This window comes from Diabrotica undecimpunctata, chromosome 1 (genome assembly GCF_040954645.1).
Source record: "Diabrotica undecimpunctata isolate CICGRU chromosome 1, icDiaUnde3, whole genome shotgun sequence".
Lineage (NCBI taxonomy): Eukaryota > Metazoa > Arthropoda > Insecta > Coleoptera > Chrysomelidae > Diabrotica > Diabrotica undecimpunctata.
This window is the reverse complement of record NC_092803.1, coordinates 191,936,600-191,957,741: the sequence shown is the minus strand read 5'-3', so window position 1 is coordinate 191,957,741 and position 21,142 is coordinate 191,936,600. Positions and strand designations below refer to the sequence as shown.

General features: G+C 33.1%; 3 protein-coding genes across 4 annotated transcripts in view; 2 read left to right on the top strand and 1 right to left on the bottom strand.

Moving 5' to 3' along the window:
* The window catches only part of LOC140432800 (uncharacterized), a 214,381-nt gene that overhangs the window by 134,943 nt on the left and 58,296 nt on the right, over positions 1-21,142 (bottom strand). For both annotated transcript variants that reach the window (XM_072520913.1, XM_072520914.1), the window contains exon 8: positions 19,249-19,599. In XM_072520913.1, coding sequence (XP_072377014.1) covers positions 19,249-19,599 — 351 coding nt within the window. The remainder of the gene's footprint in view (positions 1-19,248; positions 19,600-21,142) is intronic.
* Positions 1,594-7,294, top strand: LOC140432797 (uncharacterized). Its single transcript, XM_072520911.1, has 3 exons — positions 1,594-1,754; positions 4,683-4,809; positions 7,100-7,294. Exons 1-3 carry the CDS (start codon positions 1,664-1,666, stop codon positions 7,200-7,202), a joined length of 321 nt encoding a protein of 106 aa, XP_072377012.1. The 5' UTR covers positions 1,594-1,663; the 3' UTR covers positions 7,203-7,294.
* LOC140441878 (la1-like protein 13) lies at positions 9,194-16,764 on the top strand. Its single transcript, XM_072532838.1, has 3 exons — positions 9,194-9,406; positions 12,381-12,507; positions 16,569-16,764. Exons 1-3 carry the CDS (start codon positions 9,316-9,318, stop codon positions 16,672-16,674), a joined length of 324 nt encoding a protein of 107 aa, XP_072388939.1. The 5' UTR covers positions 9,194-9,315; the 3' UTR covers positions 16,675-16,764.

Genomic DNA, 21,142 nt, shown 5'->3' with positions numbered 1-21,142 from the left:
GCATATTTATATGTTATATAGATTTTCAAAAAGCTTTTGACAGAGTTCAACATGGTAAACTCATACAGGCATTAAAACACAAACACCTAGATCCCAAGGATATTAATTTAATCAAAAATCTATACTACAACCAAGTAGAAATTCAAAGAGGGGCCAGACAAGGATGTGTGCTGTCGCCACAATTATTTAATGTGTACTCCCAACTAATATTTCAGAAGGCACTATGGGAAAGAACTGAAGGTGTAAGGATTAACATTAAATATAACGCTCTTGTGAGCCGCTGCACTGTCATGGAGGAACAACACTTTTTTCTTCTGCAAACGGGGCTGTTTCTCACTGAGTTCCTGCTTCAGTTTGTCCCATAATACACAATAATATTGACTATTGATAGTTTTCACTTTTTCAAGATAGTGAATCAAAATAATGCCTTTGCAATCCCAAAATACCGTTGCTATAACCTTTCCCAGCCTTTTTAGCCACTCCGTCTTGTCTCCGCCGTGTATGTTAATGTAGATCTAATTGCTGCTTTATAGATTCTTGTTTTTGTGTCTTGTTTTGGGTGTTTGTTCTTCCAGATTCTGTCATTAAGATATCTCGCCGCTTTACTTGCTTTTAAGCTTTGTTGTCGTACTTCTTCTTCAACATCTCCGTAACTAGTTATATCTATTCCCAGATATCTAAACCTTGCTTCCTGCTTTATTATTTTCCCATCAATTTCGATTTTACATCGTAGTGGATATTTAGATAGTTTATCCAATGTTTTATTTCTTAATTAATGATGTTTAATGAGAGATCGAAAATCGTTTTTCTCCATATGCGCCATTTTTCCAAACACGACAACTTTGTGCAGCAGGGAAAATTATACTAATGGCTGCATAGTACAAAAATTTGATATGTATGCCTAAAATAGGTTATGACTTTCTAGAACAAATTTTTTTTCTGAGATCCTAGCGCACTATTCGGCAAAGAAGGTTATTTATCAGACCACCAGATTTAAATTCAAGTTTTATATAGTATCATTTCTGGACCATATTGGATGAATAAGTTGTTTAAGGTGATCAAAAGAGCAAGAGAGAAATCACCAGCTGGAAAGAGATAAAAGGGTGGTCAAAGAAAAGTTCTGAAACCGAGCAATATCCATAAGAATGAATATACGTGCTTGTGGTAGAGAAAATAAGAATAATTTTTTTGGGAGTCTGTGTAAAGTGACTGCATCCCTACTTTATGTCCAAAAATACACCACAGACTTAGATTCTAGAGAAATCATTATCTTAAAATAACCGTCAGGTAAAGCAATCGAAATTTGGTCCAGGAATACAATCAATTTATTATTCTTTTTACGAAAGACAATATTGTTGAACATTATATCAATTAAATATAAATTAGCACTAAATAACAAAAATTTATGTCAACTAAGTTGGGTACATTTGATATAATTTGGCGACCTTATGACAGATAATCAATATTTTTAAAATAAAGATAAAGCAGGAGACGGTACACAAAAACATGTTATTAATTTGATAATTAAGTGATATAATGTTAATTACATAAGCAAAATATGAGGTCAAAATCCAAGAAAAGCTATAAAAGGAACGTTCAATCATATCTGAAACAACAGTTGTATTAAAGTAATTTCTGTGAAAATACCACGACCACATTTAAGATGAAGGCTTGCTTTGTTTTCCTGATTGTAGCAGTTACATTTCTTAATGCAGAAGCTTCTGTAGCAATAATAAAGTCTGATGATGGAACAGGTAATCTCATTTTAAGAAATAATTTTTACGCCTTGCTTCTTCTTCTTTTTGTGCCTATTCGTTTTGAATATTGGCAATAATTCTGGCTATAATTATTTTATTAACTGATGCTTTAAATAGATTAGTTGTTGTTGTGGAGAACCATTTCCTCAGGTTTTTTAACCATGATATTCTTATCTACCAATTCCTCGCTTTCCGAATACTTTGTCTTGAAGCATTATTTTCAGTAATCTGTATTTAGTGCCGTTTCTTATTATGTGTCAGAGATATTCTAACTTTCTCCTATTAATCATATACATCACTTCTCTTTCTTTCCCCATTCTTCGTAGTGGAGTTTCGTTGGTTATCTTGTCCGTCCATGATATCCTTTGGATTCTGTATAGCCACATCTCGAAGGCTTCAAGTTTTTTTCCATCACTTCAGTGAGTGTCCAGGATTCAACTCCGTAGTATAATATCGAGAAGATATAACATCGTAGGAGCCTTACTTTTATCTCCAGATTAAGGTTGTGGCTTTTAAAGAGTTTGGCCATGTTGTTGAATGCACTCCTAGCCTTCTCTATTCTACATTTTACTTCTTGTGAGTGATCCCATTGTTCGTTTACTATTGTTCCAATATAAATAAACTATTTTACTCGGTCCACTGGTGTATTCTTGATAAACATTTGGACGTCTCTAATTTTATTTTTGCTGCCTTGCTGAACATGCCATATTGAAATTTTATCATTTTTTTTATAAATTCCTTTAATTGCTAATGCTAACCAGACGTATTTGTTTTCCTATTTCATCGCAGGGTTTTTTCTTTGTCATCATCATAGTGCTTTTATTTATGTTCACAATACGTTCACAATCACCCATCAAGGTTTTTCCACTTACATATTTCTATCTTGTGTATTACAACCAATTCATCGAAATTCCCTTGACGTAATCTGGCCAACGGGTGAAAGTTTCTGCTTTGGTGCGTTTACCACTCCTTGGCCTCCATTCCAGAATCTCCATTTCTTTAATCCTTGTAATGCGTTCGAGAACATCATCCACCTTTCTTACCCTGTATCTCAGTGTTAAGCCAAGCATAAAGCGTTTCATTGTTCTTCGGGTTATATAGACCTGTTTGACTTTTTTTTGGTGAGAGTAAGAGTTTGCGCTCTATATGTAAGGACTGGCAAGAAACACTGGTTCAACGATCTTCTTTTATGAAAGAGTTTTTGTATGCCTTTTTTTTAAATCGCGCTTCACTATATAAGACCCGAAGGCGAAACAGTTTGCAATAGTTGACCGCTAAATTTAAACGACATTTCACGATAGATTTTAAGTTATTTTAGAAATATATGTACAGAATTTATTTTACAACTAAGTGGTCCATTTGTTTACTGTATATTATGTGTTTGATTTACTAACCAAAAAGCTTTTTTCAAGTCAATTCAAAAATGGTGGTCCATACCCCTCATTATTAGTCATATATACTCATCATATATTTATTCAAAGCAGGTTTAAATAGAAACTGAATGAAAAATAACTAACAAAATATGGACATTAAACGAGAAGTAAAAAATTAAAGGAATATCTATCAATAAGAGATTCGATTCGTAACGATTGCCAAGATTTAAAAGTCATAAATGTCCTACAATTAATAACAATATTGAATTATCTGTTTCAATTTTTATGACACTTCTCGTTTTAAAATAATTTCATATAAATACAATTATTATTTTTAAATATCTTATTTAATTTATAAAATAATTAAATTTACTATCAAATGATATTTATTTATCTTTTATTATTAATTTAATATCTCGTCTGAATCTGACTGTTCTGCCAAAAGGAAACAACGTATGCTTTGGTAATACGTTAACAGATGGCGTTAGGAGCAAACTAGTAAATTGAGTTATTTTAATTTGTTTAATATATAAATAATAAAATTAATTTATTCAAATTTTAAGAATACAGAACATTGTTTCTCTTTTTGGTGCTTCAATGTGTAGTTGCTGATGTATGTTTAGTTGATTTTCTATATTGTCGCCTTCTTCAAGATAGTCTAAATTGAGGTGATCGCTGAAATGTTCTGTCTATCTATTAAGAACAGAGTTTGTATCATGTAGAATTTCACCCATTATACCTCTACAACTTTTTATTCTTGGCTTAAATTCTTGACAGCTACTCTTTACTTTGCACCTCATTTAACGGTTTTCTGTTCATATTCCCTCTTCTTAAGTCGATGGATACGCTTTTCCTCTCTTCTGAGGCGTCTATAGTCTTCATTATAACTCCATATGCAACGTACTTTAAGAGTTTTTTGTGTATTTTTGCTGTTTGTTGCCATCTCGCGCTCTTTATCAAACCACTGACTCATTTTCTGCCTTGTTTCTACCCAATATTTCAATCGATTTCTGCAATCTAATATCTGGCATTTTTATCCATAGCTGGGTAATACCTTTTTCTTCTACGTTTGCTGTCCTTATTTTATCTTCTATTTGCTTTGGCTCCCTATATACATTTGCTATGTCTGGATCTTTTAGTTTGTGAATATTTATTTTCTCTTTCCTTTTTCCGGTCTCTTTTTTTATTGGATATTCTTTTGTTCCAACCGTGACTTAACCAAATAGTGATCACTGATGCTGTTTGCCTCTCTGAGAGACCTGACATCTAAAAGGTTCTTGATTGAGGGTAAAAGGTTCTTGCGACTTCCCAGTCTCTTGATCAAAGACTATATGATTGGTCAATCGTTTAATTATCAGATTTGCAAGTTCCCTTTTTTATGCCTTTATGAGTAAATCGTGTCCCACCTATTCCGATAATGTAAACGTAGATTTTGATAAAAGTAAATGTAACGTAATGTAATGTTTCATTTCTGAACGGTTTTACTTGTTTACTAATTTTAAGATAAAAGCATACCTTAATATATAAATTAATACATTTATCTGCTTTTCAGAACATCTTGGTGATTGCTACTCATCCATTAAAGGTGTAGGTTCAATGAAATTCGGCGAAAAGAAGCAATTAGAAGGACAATGTGTTCAATTGGCCTGTTCGACCGGGAGATATATTCATGAAACAGGGTAAGATATTTTGAATTCTTCTTAACTATTTAACATCCCCAACTTATATTTTTATGGAAACCATAATAGTAAAAACGCATAAACCATGAAGTTAATTGACAAAGGTGAAACATAAATAAAAAAATAACAATAAAAAGCGAATTAAGAAAAGGTTTGTATACCCCGTGGTTATCAGGTGCTTATTTTTGAATAATTTTGCAATGAAAATACGATAAATGTTAATATTTTAACGTTGTATCCCAGTCTAAAAAAAGAAACAGCAAATTTACTCCAGTAGAACCCGAGATATGTCGATGAAACTGTGTTGGATTTTTTGAAGAGCGCAGCTGGCCCTACATTCTGCCAATCCAACTCTTTTTACTTTACTCGGAACGAAAAGGTCTCTTTGTTTACAAGACTCCTGTGTAAACAATTTTCAATAATTCTGTTTGCTTAAAGTTCTGTTAAAAACTTTGACTTTTCTCAAAAAAGATTGGTTAATTTCAGCCCTTAATGTTGTTAATTAACGTAACAGTGATTAAAAAAAAAAAAAGGGGGACTATCTTGGCTCCTAAAGCTCGTAGGTCATAGGACCTATTTTTCTCTAATACATAGATGAAAAAAATAAGAACAGACCTAAAACAAATAAGATGTTTTGAATACATACATTAATTATTTGCAGACAATAGAAACTACCTTCCACAAATAAAGAGTACGACCAAACCACATAGGTTAAACGAATAATTTCATTCTTGGAAGTATAGCTATTGATAATAATATAGTTATTGAAGATCTCCAAATAATTCCGAATTTATTTTGGAATCAGTGAGCAAATATAAAAATACAAGGTCATATATCAGATACGTTTAAGACGAGGAGTGGGACAGGGGTATATACTGTCGCCACTACTGTTTAACGTCTATAATGAACACATTTGCCAGAAAGTTCTATTAAGGGCAAATAAAGAAACAATCGTGAATAAAGAAGTCAAAAATAACGTTCGAGATTTTATCGGGTATAAAACAAAAGTTTAATGAAGATTCACAACATCAACATGGATAATTGTTAATCAATTTCTGCGTGTAAACGAACACGGAATAAAAAAAATCATCATTAGCTGAATATTGTGAAGGAACCTCGAAACAAACCACTAATATTCGAAACAAATTTACCAAAGAAGAAGTATGACGTCTGGACGAAAAGAAAAATATATCAATCCAGATTAGAACAAAAAACTACACAAGAGGAATATATAGAACTTCTTCCTTCTAAGTGCCTTCTCTGTTGAGGTTGGCGATCAATATGGCAAATTTCTCTCTGTTCTGGGCTTGATGAATTAATCAATTTCCTCTTGTGTGGGTCCAATTTCTGATGTTTCGTAGCCAAGATTTTTCTTTCGTCCTATGCCCCTTTTTCCTTCAATCTTGCCTTCTAATATTACCTGGAGCTGCTCAAATTCCCTATGGCGCATTATGTGTCCTAGATATGACGTCTTTCTAATTTTGATAGCTATAGAACTTAGTTAAGTATAGAACTTAGTTATATATAGAACTTAGTTAAGATAAAATTACAAACAGTATAAAGGTAATGGCAAAAAAGCCCCCTGAGGTAAGCAAAATAAACAAAGAAACTCAAACTCAAATTCGACCCACACGCACCAATAAGAAAATGGAGCAATGAGAAAAATTCTCCAAATAAATTAAATGTTATTTTTACGAACAGATTCGAAGAAAGGCGGAATAAAAAACGAAATTACAAAAAATGGCAGTCCAAAGTTGATATAACAGTTTTCAATTATGTTTAATATGGTTTTAAGACTTTCAACAATACCCGAGCTACTTTATGATGGACGACAAAATTATGCGAATAAAAAGGAGTATTTTTATAGGTTATATCTGTATGTGATATGAGTTGGCAATATTTACTTCATTATATTAATTAGTACAAGTTCAAATAATGAATTAAGCCATATGTTTAGATTCTCTCGGGGTATTCTGTTATAATTCGGGCACCATCTGGAGCACCTCTAAAAAATTAAATTAACATCCACTAAAAAGGAGTAACTAGATGAAAAAAATGTGCAGAATACACAATATACATGAAGGCGAGAGACGTCATAAGAAAAATAGAAAATATGCCAAAAATAACAGGAAAACAAATAAAAGTAGAAATTATTCCTTATAACAGTTATAAATTTAATGGCACATGTTCAAAATTTCTACTTGATGGTATCTTCAATGAATAGTTGAATTGTAGTTGTTGAATAGTACCTATATTAGTTATTATACCTGAATTTTATTTTTTATTTCAGCTGCGGATCTGTAGGAGCAGAACCTCCATGCGTAGTAACACCTGTAGATCTGTCCAAGGCTTACCCAGACTGTTGCCCTGACATATCTTGTCCTGATGTCTAACAAGCCCTCGTACAATAAAAATGAACGGGTGTAAACAAATTGTAAATTTATGTAAAATGTTTTCTAGATTATAATAAAAATTTCAAAGTATAGCTTACAGTTATGTCATTTTGAACTTTGCATCTCTCGTAGGTGTGTTCTGCAACACACCAGATTGTTTTTACTTGGAATTGAGGAAAAAATGTCGACAGTATTAAAAGTATTAGAGACAAAAGAAATAACAGTAATAAAAAAAAATTGAAGAATAAAAGCGTGCACATCTTTCCAATCCCCCTTTTTTTTATTCACTTACTCACGATCCAGCTCTCCAATCAAACCAAGTGTAGCCGTTCGCAAACGTTCCGGTTTGTTTTGCTTACTCTATCCCCAGCCCAGCAATTTCTGTCCCCAGTTTTCGACACCCTATAAGTAATACCCTATGTGGTAGACATTATAAAGGCTACAAATTCAACAATCCCACTATATGGAGAAATACTTGCAATTCGTAGTAACGAAACCAAAAAGTCCAAAGATCCCTGATGAAGAGATGGATAATTCAAGATTTTCACAAGTTTTTTAATGTTGTAAAATGGGTGAAAACAATTATTTGCGGACAATACAAACTACCTTCCACAAATGAAAAGTGAAACCAAATATATTAAGCTGAATATATGTTGGAAGGGGAGTGAGACAGAGTTGTATACTGTCGCCACTGCTGTCTATTACATTTGAGAAATATCCTATTAAACGTTTGTACTATTTTTCATCTTTCAAAAGATGGAGATAAGTATTATTACATCATTGATATAAAATGAAAAAAATATATGTTGATTTTCCGGGATTTTCCGAGTTGTCCAGGGGGGGTGAAAATTATGTCATCATTATTAATACTGCGACAGACTATTCAGACTAAACAGACTGTTTATGTGTTAACATTTTATTTAGTTAATAAAAAAATTAATAAAATTTATAAATTAATGCAAAAAAACTGCTTTTTTGTAAATATCTCCGTAAATTATTTATCAATTTTAATTGAAAAAACGGGAAAATAAAGATATTCTTGATATAAAAAAATAATATTGTTTATTTAAAATATGAGGGAAAAAACTTATAGACAAGAAATCAAATTGTGACCATAAATTATGTTTAAAAAAAAGGCAAGGTAAAAATACGAGTACCTTTTCATATATTCATCATCTAGTAACCCCCACCTATTTCTTAAAAGCTTCAGATATCTGCGAAACATTTTTCGGCCTTTTTTTTAACCAGTCTGGGCTATAAAGGAAGTGCGAATTATGTACCAAATTCTACTCTTCAATTGAATGTGAATAATTTGTAGCGTTACTCCGGTTACAAAAATAATAACTTCTTACAGAAAGACGAATTGTCTCAACGAGATGACAATAAGTTAAGGACATAGGCGGGGAAAAAGAAAAAAGGAATTGTATTCGGTTTACTGTATTCTAATGATTTCTCTTGCACTTGCCTCCTTATAAATATAGCGTCGATACATGATCTTCCCGACCTGAAACCTTATTAATTGTTCTTCTGCCAATCCTAAAAGTGGAAATTTTTTAATGGATCTTTTGCAGAAGTTACCTTACCTTACAACATGATACTATTTTAACGGCGATTGACATTTCTAAGAAATAAAGCGCACATGTTTTAATTTTTATAATAAATAAATATTTATACTTTTAAAATTGTATAGCTGTTTATTCTTTATCAATGTTAGAAATATAAATTGTATTAATTATTCAGACTTGTTTTTTTTAGGTACTACGTTAAAGTGATAATTCAGGTTAAAAAAATTAAAAAAAAACATAAATATTCTTTAGTTGTCATATTAATAAAAATATATGGAAAAATATGTGGGAAATATTATACCGATTAAATATAAATTATTACTATATTAAACTAAGTGGGGTACATTTAATGTGGCGAGCTTATGATAGATCATCAATATTTTTAAAATAAAGGTAAAGCAGGTGACAGCATACAACAACGTTATTAATATGGTAATTAAGTGATATAATCTTAATTAAAAAAACTATAAAAGGAACTTCCAATGATATCTGAAACAGCAGCTGTATTAAAGTAAATTCTGAGAAAAGACCACGTCAACATTTATAAGATGAAGACTTACTTTGTTTTTCTGATTGTGGCAGTTACATTGCTTAATGTAGAAGCTTGGGTAACATTAATGCCTTCTGATCGTGGAACAGGTAAGCTTATTGAAAGATATAATTTTTACTCCTTGCTAAATATACCATAATGAACTTTTACCATTTTTTTTTTAATTCTTTTAATTCCTAAGGCTACCAGATGTTTTTCCTTTTCTACTCCATTCCATGGTTTTTGTGGGGATAAGGTGTAAATGGAATGTTTTTATCGTTTTTTATTGTTCCCATCGCTTCGTCTTAAAATACCTTCGTTATTTTTGACGGTAATTGTGATTATACCACAAAGACAAATGCTTCATACTTTTATGTAGGTAAATGCTAAATGGATTTAGAAAGACTTAAAAACCCGAACCTGAGTTCGAAGATGGTGGTACATTAAGAATTTTAAATTTAATCTAGCCATTCAAGTTAGAATTATACAGGGTATCACAAAAAGATTGGTCATAAATTAGACCACGATTTTTAGGGATGAAAATAAGCCGAATAAGCCATTATGGCAATCTTTATCTTATCTGCAGCAGCACGGAAAAGCTGCACAGATGTATTGAACCAGATTCTGAGGTTCTTTAACCAAGATGCTCTTCTTCTTCCTGGAACTCGTTTTCCAAATATTTTTCCTTGCAGGATGGCTTGAAGGTGAGCCTTCATCTGGATTCATTTCGCATTATATGTCCGAAGAACTGTAACTTTCGAGATTTGATGGTGGTCAGTACCTCTCGGTTCTTATTCATTCTTCTGAGTCCTCATTTGTGACTCGGTCAGTCCACGGGATCTTAAGCATTCTCCGATATAGCCACATCTCAGATGCTCCCAGTTTTCTGCACATATCTTCGTTCAAGGTCCACGATTCAACACCATAAAAAAGGAGAGAGAAGACGTAGCGTCGTAGCATTCTTACTTTTGTATCAACAAACAGGATGTGACTCTTGAAGAAGGCCCCCATCCGATTGAAGGTGAATCTAACTTTTCCGCTCTAATCTCCTGGTTGTTGGTCCACTCTTCATTTATTATGGTGCCGAGGTAGTTGTAGTGCGTCACTCTTTCTACAGGGGATTGGTAGACGTAGAGTTGATCTTCTGTTATTCTTTTCTTGCTAATTATTATAAGCTTTGTCTTCTTAACGTTTATATTGAGTCCATATTGTTGACTGTAATACGTGATTTTGTTCATAAGAACTTGTAGATCTTCTAAGTTGTCCGCAAATACTATGGTGTCATGTGCATATCTGATGTTGTTTAGCCGGTAACCATTTAGTAGAATAACTTTTCAGTTTCGTGCAAAGCTTCGATAAATATTCTTTCAGAGTACAGATTGAAGATTAGAGGAGACAAAATACAGCCTTGCCTCGCTCCACGCATGATTTTCACATAGTCATTGTGTTCACCTTCAACTCTGAGATTTGCTGTCTGATTTCATAAAGATTTCTAATTATTTTCAGATCTTGGTTGTTAATTCCTGTTTATTTTAGTATTTGCATCATCTTGGCGTGATGTACTCGATCAAACGCTTTCTCGTAATTAACCAGACATGCGTATAAGTCGCAGTTGACGTCTCTGCATCTCTGGAATAAGACTTGTATTGAGAACAAAGCCTCTCTAGTACCAACAGTATTTGTGAACCCGAACTGGTTGGGGGAAATTTGACTTTCACACAGCTTGTAAGATTCTCTTATGAATTATCTTTAGGGACAATTTTAGGAGATGACTCATGAGACTTATAGTACGGTAATCTTCGCATTTTTCGCATTTTTTTGGCTCCTGGTTTTTTGTAGTATAATATTGGAATAAAACCGGAACATTAATAGAATAAACTACCTATTATTCAAATTTTATGTTTGTTGGTATTTGTCTGTAAAATGTTTAAGTTATAAGATACAACCACTTTTTTTAAATGCAATATTACATTTTTACAAATATTAAATTTATTATTAGCTTTCAATTAGGAACAGAAAAGATATTAGTTTAATTTAAATAATGTTTAAAGTGACCTCCCCCTTCCTGCAGACCCTTCCTACAGACTCTTCTCTACATCGTTTCTACAATGCATGGTGTATATTTTGAAAAATCAAATGTCTGTCGAAATGCCTTAGCAGCTTCTAAAATTCGGTTTATTGGTGAATTTAAATTTAAATTGTTATTCTGTCATTTCAGGAATGAAAAACTGTAAATTTTTCATTTTCAATTTAATTAATTCAAACAAAACTTTAGTTCACAATAACAGTCAAATCACTATCAAGATAGAGAACACAACAACAATTTGCCTAGTTGAATAATAAACTTGATATCTGTATAAATGTATTATTTTATGTTGACAGTTAAAAAAGTGGCAGTATCTTCTAAATTATTGATTTTACAAACAAATACCAAAGAACCTAATTACCTTCACCTTTAGTACAGTATCAAGTTTGTTAGTAGTTTATTTTGTTAGCAAGTTCATGCACACAACACTGTGCTGACGAGGTCAACTATCTGCCCGTTCTCTCTGCTTTTTATTTATAGATTCAGATGAGTCACTGAGTCCTCTTCGGGATCATCTTTGTCCATTTTATCCCCACGAGTTGGGACGAAAGTTGAAAGTGTTCTATATTCTACCAGCCAGCTCTCTGGGGCATCGATTAGGAAAGATTTTTGTCCTTGTGTCATGCATATCCTGTAGTAGACGCAGTGCAAATTTCATAATATGATAAGGCAACTTTCTGGTGATTTGCTGATTGAGCGTGATATAGTCCATATGTGTATGTGTACGATCAACAAATCTACAGTTAATTACATATATATCATATTCTCAGTTGATTCCCATATGTACCAAATTCAGACTCATAATCTAAGACTGAGCCTCCTGAGTGAGAGCCAGGTATATTGGTATACGATACTGATATTGTAAACGTAGATTTTAATAATACAAATAAACGTAAATGTAACCGTCGTTTGGTTTTTAAGACGGCTTGACTTGTTTACAAATTGTAAGATAAAAACAAACTTCAATCTATAAATGAACATATTTATCTGTTTTTCAGAACATCTTGGTGATTGCTACTCATCCACTGAAGGTATAGGTTCCATGAAATTGGGTGAGAAGAAGCAATTAAAAGGAGGATGTAGTGAAGTAAAATGTTCGGAAAACAGATATATAGAGCAAACAGGGTAAGATATATTGAATTATTTTTAATTTTAAATATTTAACATACCCAACTTTTATTTTCATGGAAACAATAATAAAAAAGCATAAACCATATTGAAGTTAACGGACCAAAGGCGATCAATAACAAAAAGTATCTATAGTAACATTTGAAAATGATTGATAGCACAAATTTTATTGCGCGTGAGATAAAATCCAATATAAAATCATAAAACAGTGGCGGAGATTTACTAAAATAAAATATTTAGCATTGTTCTGAAAATGTTTGGGTTTTACGTTAAATTTTTAAACCTACCAATTTATTTCAATAATTATAATCTTAAATTTTGCAGTCATTTTAATCAACAAACAATCAGTACGTAATCCGTACATTTACAAAATATTTACAATTTACAAAAATGAGAGGGTCAACTTATAAGCCCTCAACTTTCTTAGAAATGATTAAAATTTCCAAGCGGCAGAACGTGTCTTGCAGATTGTGAATAATTTTAGTTAAGATTAACAGGTTGTGTTTGTAAAGTCCTGTGATTATAACACGCAGAATTGTTAGTTCTATAATAAAAAGCGATATTAATTGGTGAACTTGTGTAGTAAAAATGTCACAAACATCTCATTTTACAAAAGTTGGAATAGGGAAGTATTTTTAAAGTGTGTCAATGATTTTTAATTCCTAGCTGAGCGTTTTCGACTTACAAAGCCATCTTCGGAGCTCTAGTCAAATATTAAGTATCCTACTACGAGAGATCGTGTGGTAAGCAGAAAATTGCTGGGTCTATTTTTTCTTTTCTTTTTTAAACAATGAAAAAAACACACAAAGGACTGTACACTTGGCTCCACAAAAAAAAACAAATTAAAACATTGTTTGGTTATACGGGTATCGGAACCCGACCATTTTTACTGGAGCAACTCTGCTGCTTTAACATAATAGTGTCTTCAAATATTATCAGATCATCAACATACACAAGTAAAAATCTAAAATCCTTAAAATACAAACAAGGATCCTTCCTCAATAGTCGAAAATTAAGATCAGTAAGACTGTCATGAAAAAGTATATTCCAACATTTAGGAGCTTCTTTTAAACCATACAATGATTTACTTAACTTAAAAATGAAATTTTTGTCATATCCTTTAAGCTCTTCTGGTTGATACATATATACTGGTTCTTTCAATGTTCCATAAAGGAAAGCGGACTTTCTTTTATGGAACTATTTCCTAGAATATCTAGCTGTTTTACAAAAAGATCATATTCTACATTCTTCTTCTTGCAATACCGTCTCCTATCGGAGGTTCGCTACCATCACAGCAATCTTTACTTTGTTGGATGCAGCTCTGAACAACCGTATTGAACTGCACCCATACCACTCCCTTAAATTTCGCAACCAGGAAATCCTCCTACGTCCCACATTTCTCTTTCCCGAGATTTTTCCTTGGATTATGAGTCTAAGCAGAGAGTAATTTTCTCCTCTCATTATGTGGCCCAGATATTCCAGTTTTTTCGTTTGTATGGTTTTTATGACTTCGCATTCCTTCCCCGTCTTCAGCAGAACATCTTGATTTGTTACTCTTTCTGTCCATGGTATTTTCCACATTCTCCTGTAACACCACATCTCGAATGCCTCAATGTTTTTGATGTTTATCTTTTTCAGTGTCCAGGTTTCCATGCCGTACAGCAGAACGGAGAAAACATAGCACCTTAACATTCTCGTTCTTAAGTTTATATTTATGTCCCGGCTGCATAGGAACTTTTTCATTTTGACAAACGATTGTCTCGCTATCTCTATTCGCCTTTTGATTTCTCTTGTCTGGTCATTAGTATCAGTGAAGCAAACCCCTAAATATTTGTAGGACGTAACTCTTCTACGTAATTCTACATACACAACAGTAATACTCTAATTGTAGTCATTATTACTACTGGTGCATACACATTTTCACTAATAGTACTCCGTTGGAAACCGCGAGCTACCAATCTAGCTTTCGTAAGTACCTTTCCGTTCACTTCTTTTTCACGAAAAACCCACTTTCGAGTCTATTACACTCATAATTTCTGGTTGTTTCGCTAAGCCCACGTATTGTTTTCTTACAACGACAGAAGTTCATAGCTGGTTGTTTATCTCCATTCCACATTCTTGACTGCTTCAGAGAAGGTTTCACGAATATCATCAAGAAATTGTACTACTGATAAAGCTGCTAGCAGATTCATCCCTGTATTATACTCACAATTGAAATTGGACATCACAGTAATCACCGAACCAAACGAAAAGGCCAAGAATCAGAAAACTTCGGAAAATATGATCACTTCTACAGCGGGGTACCAAAGGAGAAAAGAGCTCAACAAGGTGTTGCCATATTAATACGTAAGAAGCTAACGAAATACATAACTACTTGGGAGGCCATAAACGAGAGAATGATAAAAATGAACCTTACGATTAGAGAATACAAATGCACAATCTTGGGTGTATATGCAGTAAATGATGACGCACCAGTAAACATTAAAAACGATTTTTTTGAGAAATTGAATTTAGAGGTTGCCAAAGTGCACAAGTTGCACATCTCGAGAAATTATCATCTTGGGAGACTTAAACAGCAAAACTGGGGAAAAAACCCATAACGCAGTTATAGGTCAATTCGGAGAAGACTACGTAAATGATAATGGTTAAAATCAATCATAGACTACACAATCATACGACAAAAGACAAATATGATTGTACAAGATGTAAGAGTATTGAGAGGAGCTACCTGTGGAAGCGATCATCACTTATTAAAAGCTAAGCTCACATTTGGAGTAAATAAACCTAAAGAAGAAAAAGAAGGAAATGAAAGAGAGAAAGAAATAAAGAAAAGGTATAACCTAATCAGCTTAGAACAAGAAAGCGTGAGAGAATTATACAGAAATAGATTAAACCAAAAGTTGGAAAATAAAGAATTTAATAATAATGAAGAACATTACACTCACATAAAAAGGTGTCTCCAGGAGGCAGCAACAGAAGCCATTGGATACCAAATCCAGAATCAAAGAAAACGTCCATATTGGTTTGACGAAGAAATAGAACAAGAAATAAAGAAGAAAAGACACCAATATCAAAAATTCTTAAATACAAAGAATATAACGGATAAAATAATCTACAAGGAGGCTCAAGCTAAAGTACGAAAAATGATATGGCAGAAGAAAAATGCAGCATGGCAACAAAAGTGTAACATGATAAATTCACATCTAGGAGGACGAAGAAGCACAGAAAGTTGGAGACTCTTAAAATCTTAATGATTCAAATCTAATATGGGCTTTTTATAATTTCAGCATTTAGTTTACTTTGTACCGTTTTACCTAAAGATGCTTTGCAAATTTTAGAAAGCGAAACCGGTCGTTTTTGGGTAGTAAAATTAAATTGATTGTGAGTAAGTCTAATTTATTTCTTTTACCTATTTGAAATAGACTCACACAAGCAACACATTCATGATTTGAATAATGCAAGTTACATTAATCTGGCTACCATCCCATATTGGTATTACAGGCAACGAACTTGCAGGCAGCCATGCAAAACTTGACTCAACATCATCTGATAATACGGTTAATATACAAATTAGTAAAGATTTAAAGTCTCACATTAAGAAACGAGCAAGAATCCGATGGCAACAACACTGGGACACCAATAACTCAGCATTACATAAAATCCAACAGTTAGTCGATAGCCCCCTTGATTTGATCTCTGCCGGTATGTCCAGACGAGACGCTATTATAACACGAAGACTTCGAATAGGACATACAAGATTAACACACGTATACCTGATGTCATCCAGCAACCGACCCACTTGTGAGACCTGTCAATCACATCTAACAGTTAACCATATTCTCACCGAATGTCATCAATATTCAGCAAAAAGACTATTTTATTGCCTTAAAAGTAATCTAAAAGACATACTCAATAACTTGGACCAAATAACCTCAAGTCTAAAATTCCTCAGAGACGTTCAGTTAGAATCACCATATTAGTACTAGTAGAATAGATGGAATAGAGTAGATAGAATAGTAAAATTGTATATACTAATTGAATTTTATTTTTTATTTTAGCTGCGTATCTGACCTGGTAAATAGACCTGGATGTCAGATATTACCTGAAGATCTGTCCAAGCCTTACCCAGACTGTTGCCCTCAATTATCTTGTGCTAACAACTAACAAGCCCTCGTAAAAAAAGACGAATGGGTATAAATAAAATGTAAATTTAAAAATATGTTTTCTAGATTATAATAAAAATTTCAAAATATCGCTTACAGTTATCTAATTTTGGACTTTGTATCACTCGTAGCTGTGTTCTGCAACACACCAGTTTTTACTAGACGTCAAAAATGTTGAGTGTTAATGTGCATACTAAATAACACATCTAGAAAAAGAGCTATAAGAATATGTCAGATTAAAAAGAGTAATACAGATAAAAAAAATAACAGTAGTAAAGAAATTTTAAAGAATAAAAGCATACAACAAAAATACCTCATTCCACATAGCGTGGCAGTCAACTGCTTCGGCTAGAAGAATATTGGCAAGTGGAATAGCACTCTGTTGTCCTGAGACTGAGAAATCGATCTCAAATGAAACTCTAAAATTAATAGTAAATAATAGCAGATCAAAATTAAAGGTCGTCATCATCATGCACTGAACTATATACTTTTTGCGCATTTTTTCCAATAAAAATTTGTTATTTTATGTAAAGGATGTTGACTGATGTTATATATTAGTTACTATGATACCAACTTTCTTATTTTAAATGAAACATTGGTTATATTATAAAATTTTTGGATTCTGCACAAAATTCCCAGAACTTTTATATATTGCAGGTTATAGTTTTAATTAACTTATTTTAGGACACAGGGTGGTTAATAAATAGATCATTCTCTGTGTGTCTCCTTATGACTTTAAAAGGTTCTAAAAATAAATTCAATAAAGAAGAGGGAGTTCACTTTCGTATCTTAACTTGTTTTTAATAATGTATATTTGTACTCTAAGATATATACCTATATTCTTTTAAAATACATATGTCAAATAAATGAAACCTGCCAATATTTTTACCAGGTGTCATAAGGAATGTACATATATGCAGGTATCTTAAAGGAGTATCCGCAACGGATTTTAGGACAAATGGATGATATACCCCATAGGCGTGCTCTATCATTATCTATTATAGTAACTTATTTATTTTGATAAACATTTGGCACTAGACTATATGTAAGCAAAATGCATTATCAGCTAAGGCTTGCGCACAAAAAGTGATATGCGATTAAAAGCGATAAAAACAATTGTTGAAGAAGGGCCAATCTTAAAGCTAATGGTTTTTTTCGAGTTTTGACTATCTAAGAAAAAAAGACAAGTGGTATAACAAAATTGAAGGGTGCGATTAAAAATACGCGGAAATTTGATATTTAGCTACTAGATTTTAAGATTATGAGCCAATAAAGTGGGAAAATATTAGAAAAACACGATTTTTTCGTAAACTGAGAATTTGTTAGTTAAAAATTATTATTTTAGCAATGAAGATTCATAGTCCCTAAGAAAATGGATGGAAAAGCATAGATCTAACTATCTGATTTTGAGGTAAGGTAAAAAAAAGTGCGAAAAGGATAAAAACGTGGTATTTTCGAATTTTATCTTTATAAAAGAGTTAAATGGGGACTTTTACAATAGAATTTGATAATGTGGAAGATAAAATGTTGAAAACTGTTCAATTACCAACTGAGTTTTGAGGATATGTGCAAAAAAATGAGTAAACAAACGGTTTTTTTTTTATTTTTCGATGCCTTCCGCTCAGAAATTAAAAATTCTACCTTGGCCATTCAAAATAACGAAAAAAAAATACATAAAAAATTACTATTTAAAAGTTAGCCAAAAATTATTAACATAACCTAAGAAATTATTGAAAATTTCAATGATTTTTTTCTAGGCTTAATTTTCAATATAAATATTTGAAAAAAATCAGGCTATTTTGTTTTCAAAAAATACATCTTCGTGAATTTTTTCAGATTTTTAAAAGTAAAATTGCGTCCAGAAAAAAAAATAAAGTCGAAAAAAGCTTTTTTTTAGACTGAAGAGATTCTGTGGCCTCTGGGAAGCTAAAAATTTGTATGAAGTCATGTTTTTATATGCTCTATTGAAAACACAAGTCGCGTTGCTGACCGGCGCGGGGGCACTTTTGACCATCTTATCCCGCTATAGCCTTTATCAGTGTAGTATGTAACTGTAATAAACAAGCCAAGAAAACACTAAGTTGTCACGTCACTAAAGACTAAGAGGTCATGCGTAAGTCTGTCAGTAATTTCCCAGATTCAAATTCATAATAGGCAACTTACATTACGCGGCTCAAAGTAGTGGGTAAGGCTCTAGACATTAGTATTTTAGATGCAATTGATTGGATCCCCCGTGGCATGGTGACGGGCAAAATCACTAGTACTTTATATGCGTATAAAAAGAGCGCATTTTGGTTTTATGATTAGTCTTAAGCAGTATTTTGTACCACATAATAAAGCAATTGTGGAGTAGTAAATAAATATTGTAAATAAATCGAACCTATAAGACTGTCCCTTAATACACCAGAATGAGACGACGTATACATCGGCGTATATTAAAGGATCTATTCTTTGAAAAACCAAATCGATGGGAGAGACCATGTTTGGAAGACGAAATATATTATTTTAAAATCCCTTTTCTACGCCTACCAAATATTATAAAACAAAACCCAGGATTAAAAAAGAGAATACTTACATATAGTCCGTATAGAGCACCAAACACGTAGGCCTTTCCAATCTCACGGCGGTAGCTCCCAAAACTTGGGAAATCACTTCATCGTCCGTGAGTGACCAGTAAGGTTGTTCGCCACACTCGCATATCTCCCACATTGTCACAGCCAACGACCAAACATTGGCTTCGGGAGTAAGTCTTTTCGGTTGAATGGTGGTGTGCGTACAGACGAGAGATTCAGGAGCACACCAACGGACAGGAACAGCTGGTTGGCCTTGGTAATAGTCTGAGGGGTATTTGAACGGACCCAGACCATAGTCACCCAATTTTAAGTTGAGGGTTGAGGTTAGTTGGCAGTTTCTACTAGCTAAGTCCCTGAAATAATTATAAAATATTGAAAATAGGCATGTATTATCCTGTATATGGGAAAAAAATTAAAAACTAGTTTGCAATAGGCTAGTAATTTAATCTGGTAGCGAGTAATTTAGTTTATAAAAGTGTCTATGTGAACTGCGGTGAAGTACTGTCGAAGCCGGCAGGTATTTGAATGGCATCCTATCTTCGTTACAAATTATTTCTTGCTGTAGTCCACCCAGGTTGATATTGTCAACTGGAATTAAAGATTCAAGGGTTGAAAGCTTATTGAAACCATATTGTGGCTAAATTGTATTAAAAAAATGGATATAATAACCTATTCTGAATGGAAATCCACTGAAATCGAGGCATGAAGTTAATGATCTTGGAGTTTGGTTAACCCAACATAACGCTGGTCTCAAACAGCTAAAAACATTGGTAAAGCTAATTCTGCTTTATATCTTATGTCATAAGCTTTCCATAAGATATCTATATACTTATTTTTGAAACTTTACAAAAGATAAGTCAGACCTTAACTAGAATTTGCTGCATAAGTTAGGTCAACCCATCTCAGAAGGGATAATAATTTATTAGAGAAACTACACACAGACTTACTAAGTTACCTAATAATTTTAAAAAGTTAGGCGACAAAGATAGACGAGAAATAACGAATATTATATCTACTTATATAATTCTTAGAAGGGATTTTTGGGAATGCTAGACGGCACTTTTTTAAGTGCCGTCTTCCAGTCGGAGGTTGGATATCATCATCACTATCTTTACTATATCTACCGCTGTTCCGAAGAGCTCTATTGAACTACATACCAATCCAGTATAAGCAATCAACCGTTTACTGGCCAACAGCTTCGGGTGGAGGAGCTAGTACACAGTGGGGCACCCCTTTGTCCTGGAGTTGGGAAACTGGCTTCAAAGGCGGAAGAACCGTGGAAGCGGTCAACGAGAAAGAAAGATTGGGACAAGATACCTCATTAAAGATCCAGATTGACTAAGTCCTAGTAGAATCAAATGACTATGCTTGCAGCGAAATTCAATCCCGGAGTAAGCACCTCAATCGGATCTCCGGGAGGAGCAGTTACGAGTAGAACAAAAAGATTAAAATGTAAAAAAGACATCATAATAGGCACATGGAACGTGAAAACCCTGGCACAGGAAGGTAAAATCCATAATGCAATACAAGAAATTGCACACGTGAAATTAAATATTCTGGAAATAAGCGAACTGCGTTGGCCAGGTTCAGGAACCGCAAATATCCGGGAACACCGCGTTTACTATTCTGGAACAGATAACGGCCAAACATGAATTAGGTGTCGGCATTATATTGACAAAAAAAGTGGCAAAATCTGTTGACAACTTCACCCCAATCTCAACAAGAGTGATGCTCATACAACTAAAAGCAAGACCAATCGACATCAATATAATTCAAGTGTATGCACCTACAACAGAAGGAATAGAAGAAGAGGTAGAAGAACTTAACCATAGCATTAATCAAGTCATGAAAAGATTGAAAAAGCAAGATCTAACAATTGTCATAGGTGAGTTCAAC

Coding starts and splice junctions, on each gene's coding strand:
- LOC140432797 (XM_072520911.1), top strand. CDS start 1,664: ATGAAGGCTTGCTTTGTTTTCCTGATTGTAGCAGTTACATTTCTTAAT. Junction 1,755..4,682: donor AAAGTCTGATGATGGAACAG/GTAATCTCATTT, acceptor TCTGCTTTTCAG/AACATCTTGGTGATTGCTAC. Junction 4,810..7,099: donor AGATATATTCATGAAACAGG/GTAAGATATTTT, acceptor TTTTTATTTCAG/CTGCGGATCTGTAGGAGCAG.
- LOC140441878 (XM_072532838.1), top strand. CDS start 9,316: ATGAAGACTTACTTTGTTTTTCTGATTGTGGCAGTTACATTGCTTAAT. Junction 9,407..12,380: donor GCCTTCTGATCGTGGAACAG/GTAAGCTTATTG, acceptor TCTGTTTTTCAG/AACATCTTGGTGATTGCTAC. Junction 12,508..16,568: donor AGATATATAGAGCAAACAGG/GTAAGATATATT, acceptor TTTTTATTTTAG/CTGCGTATCTGACCTGGTAA.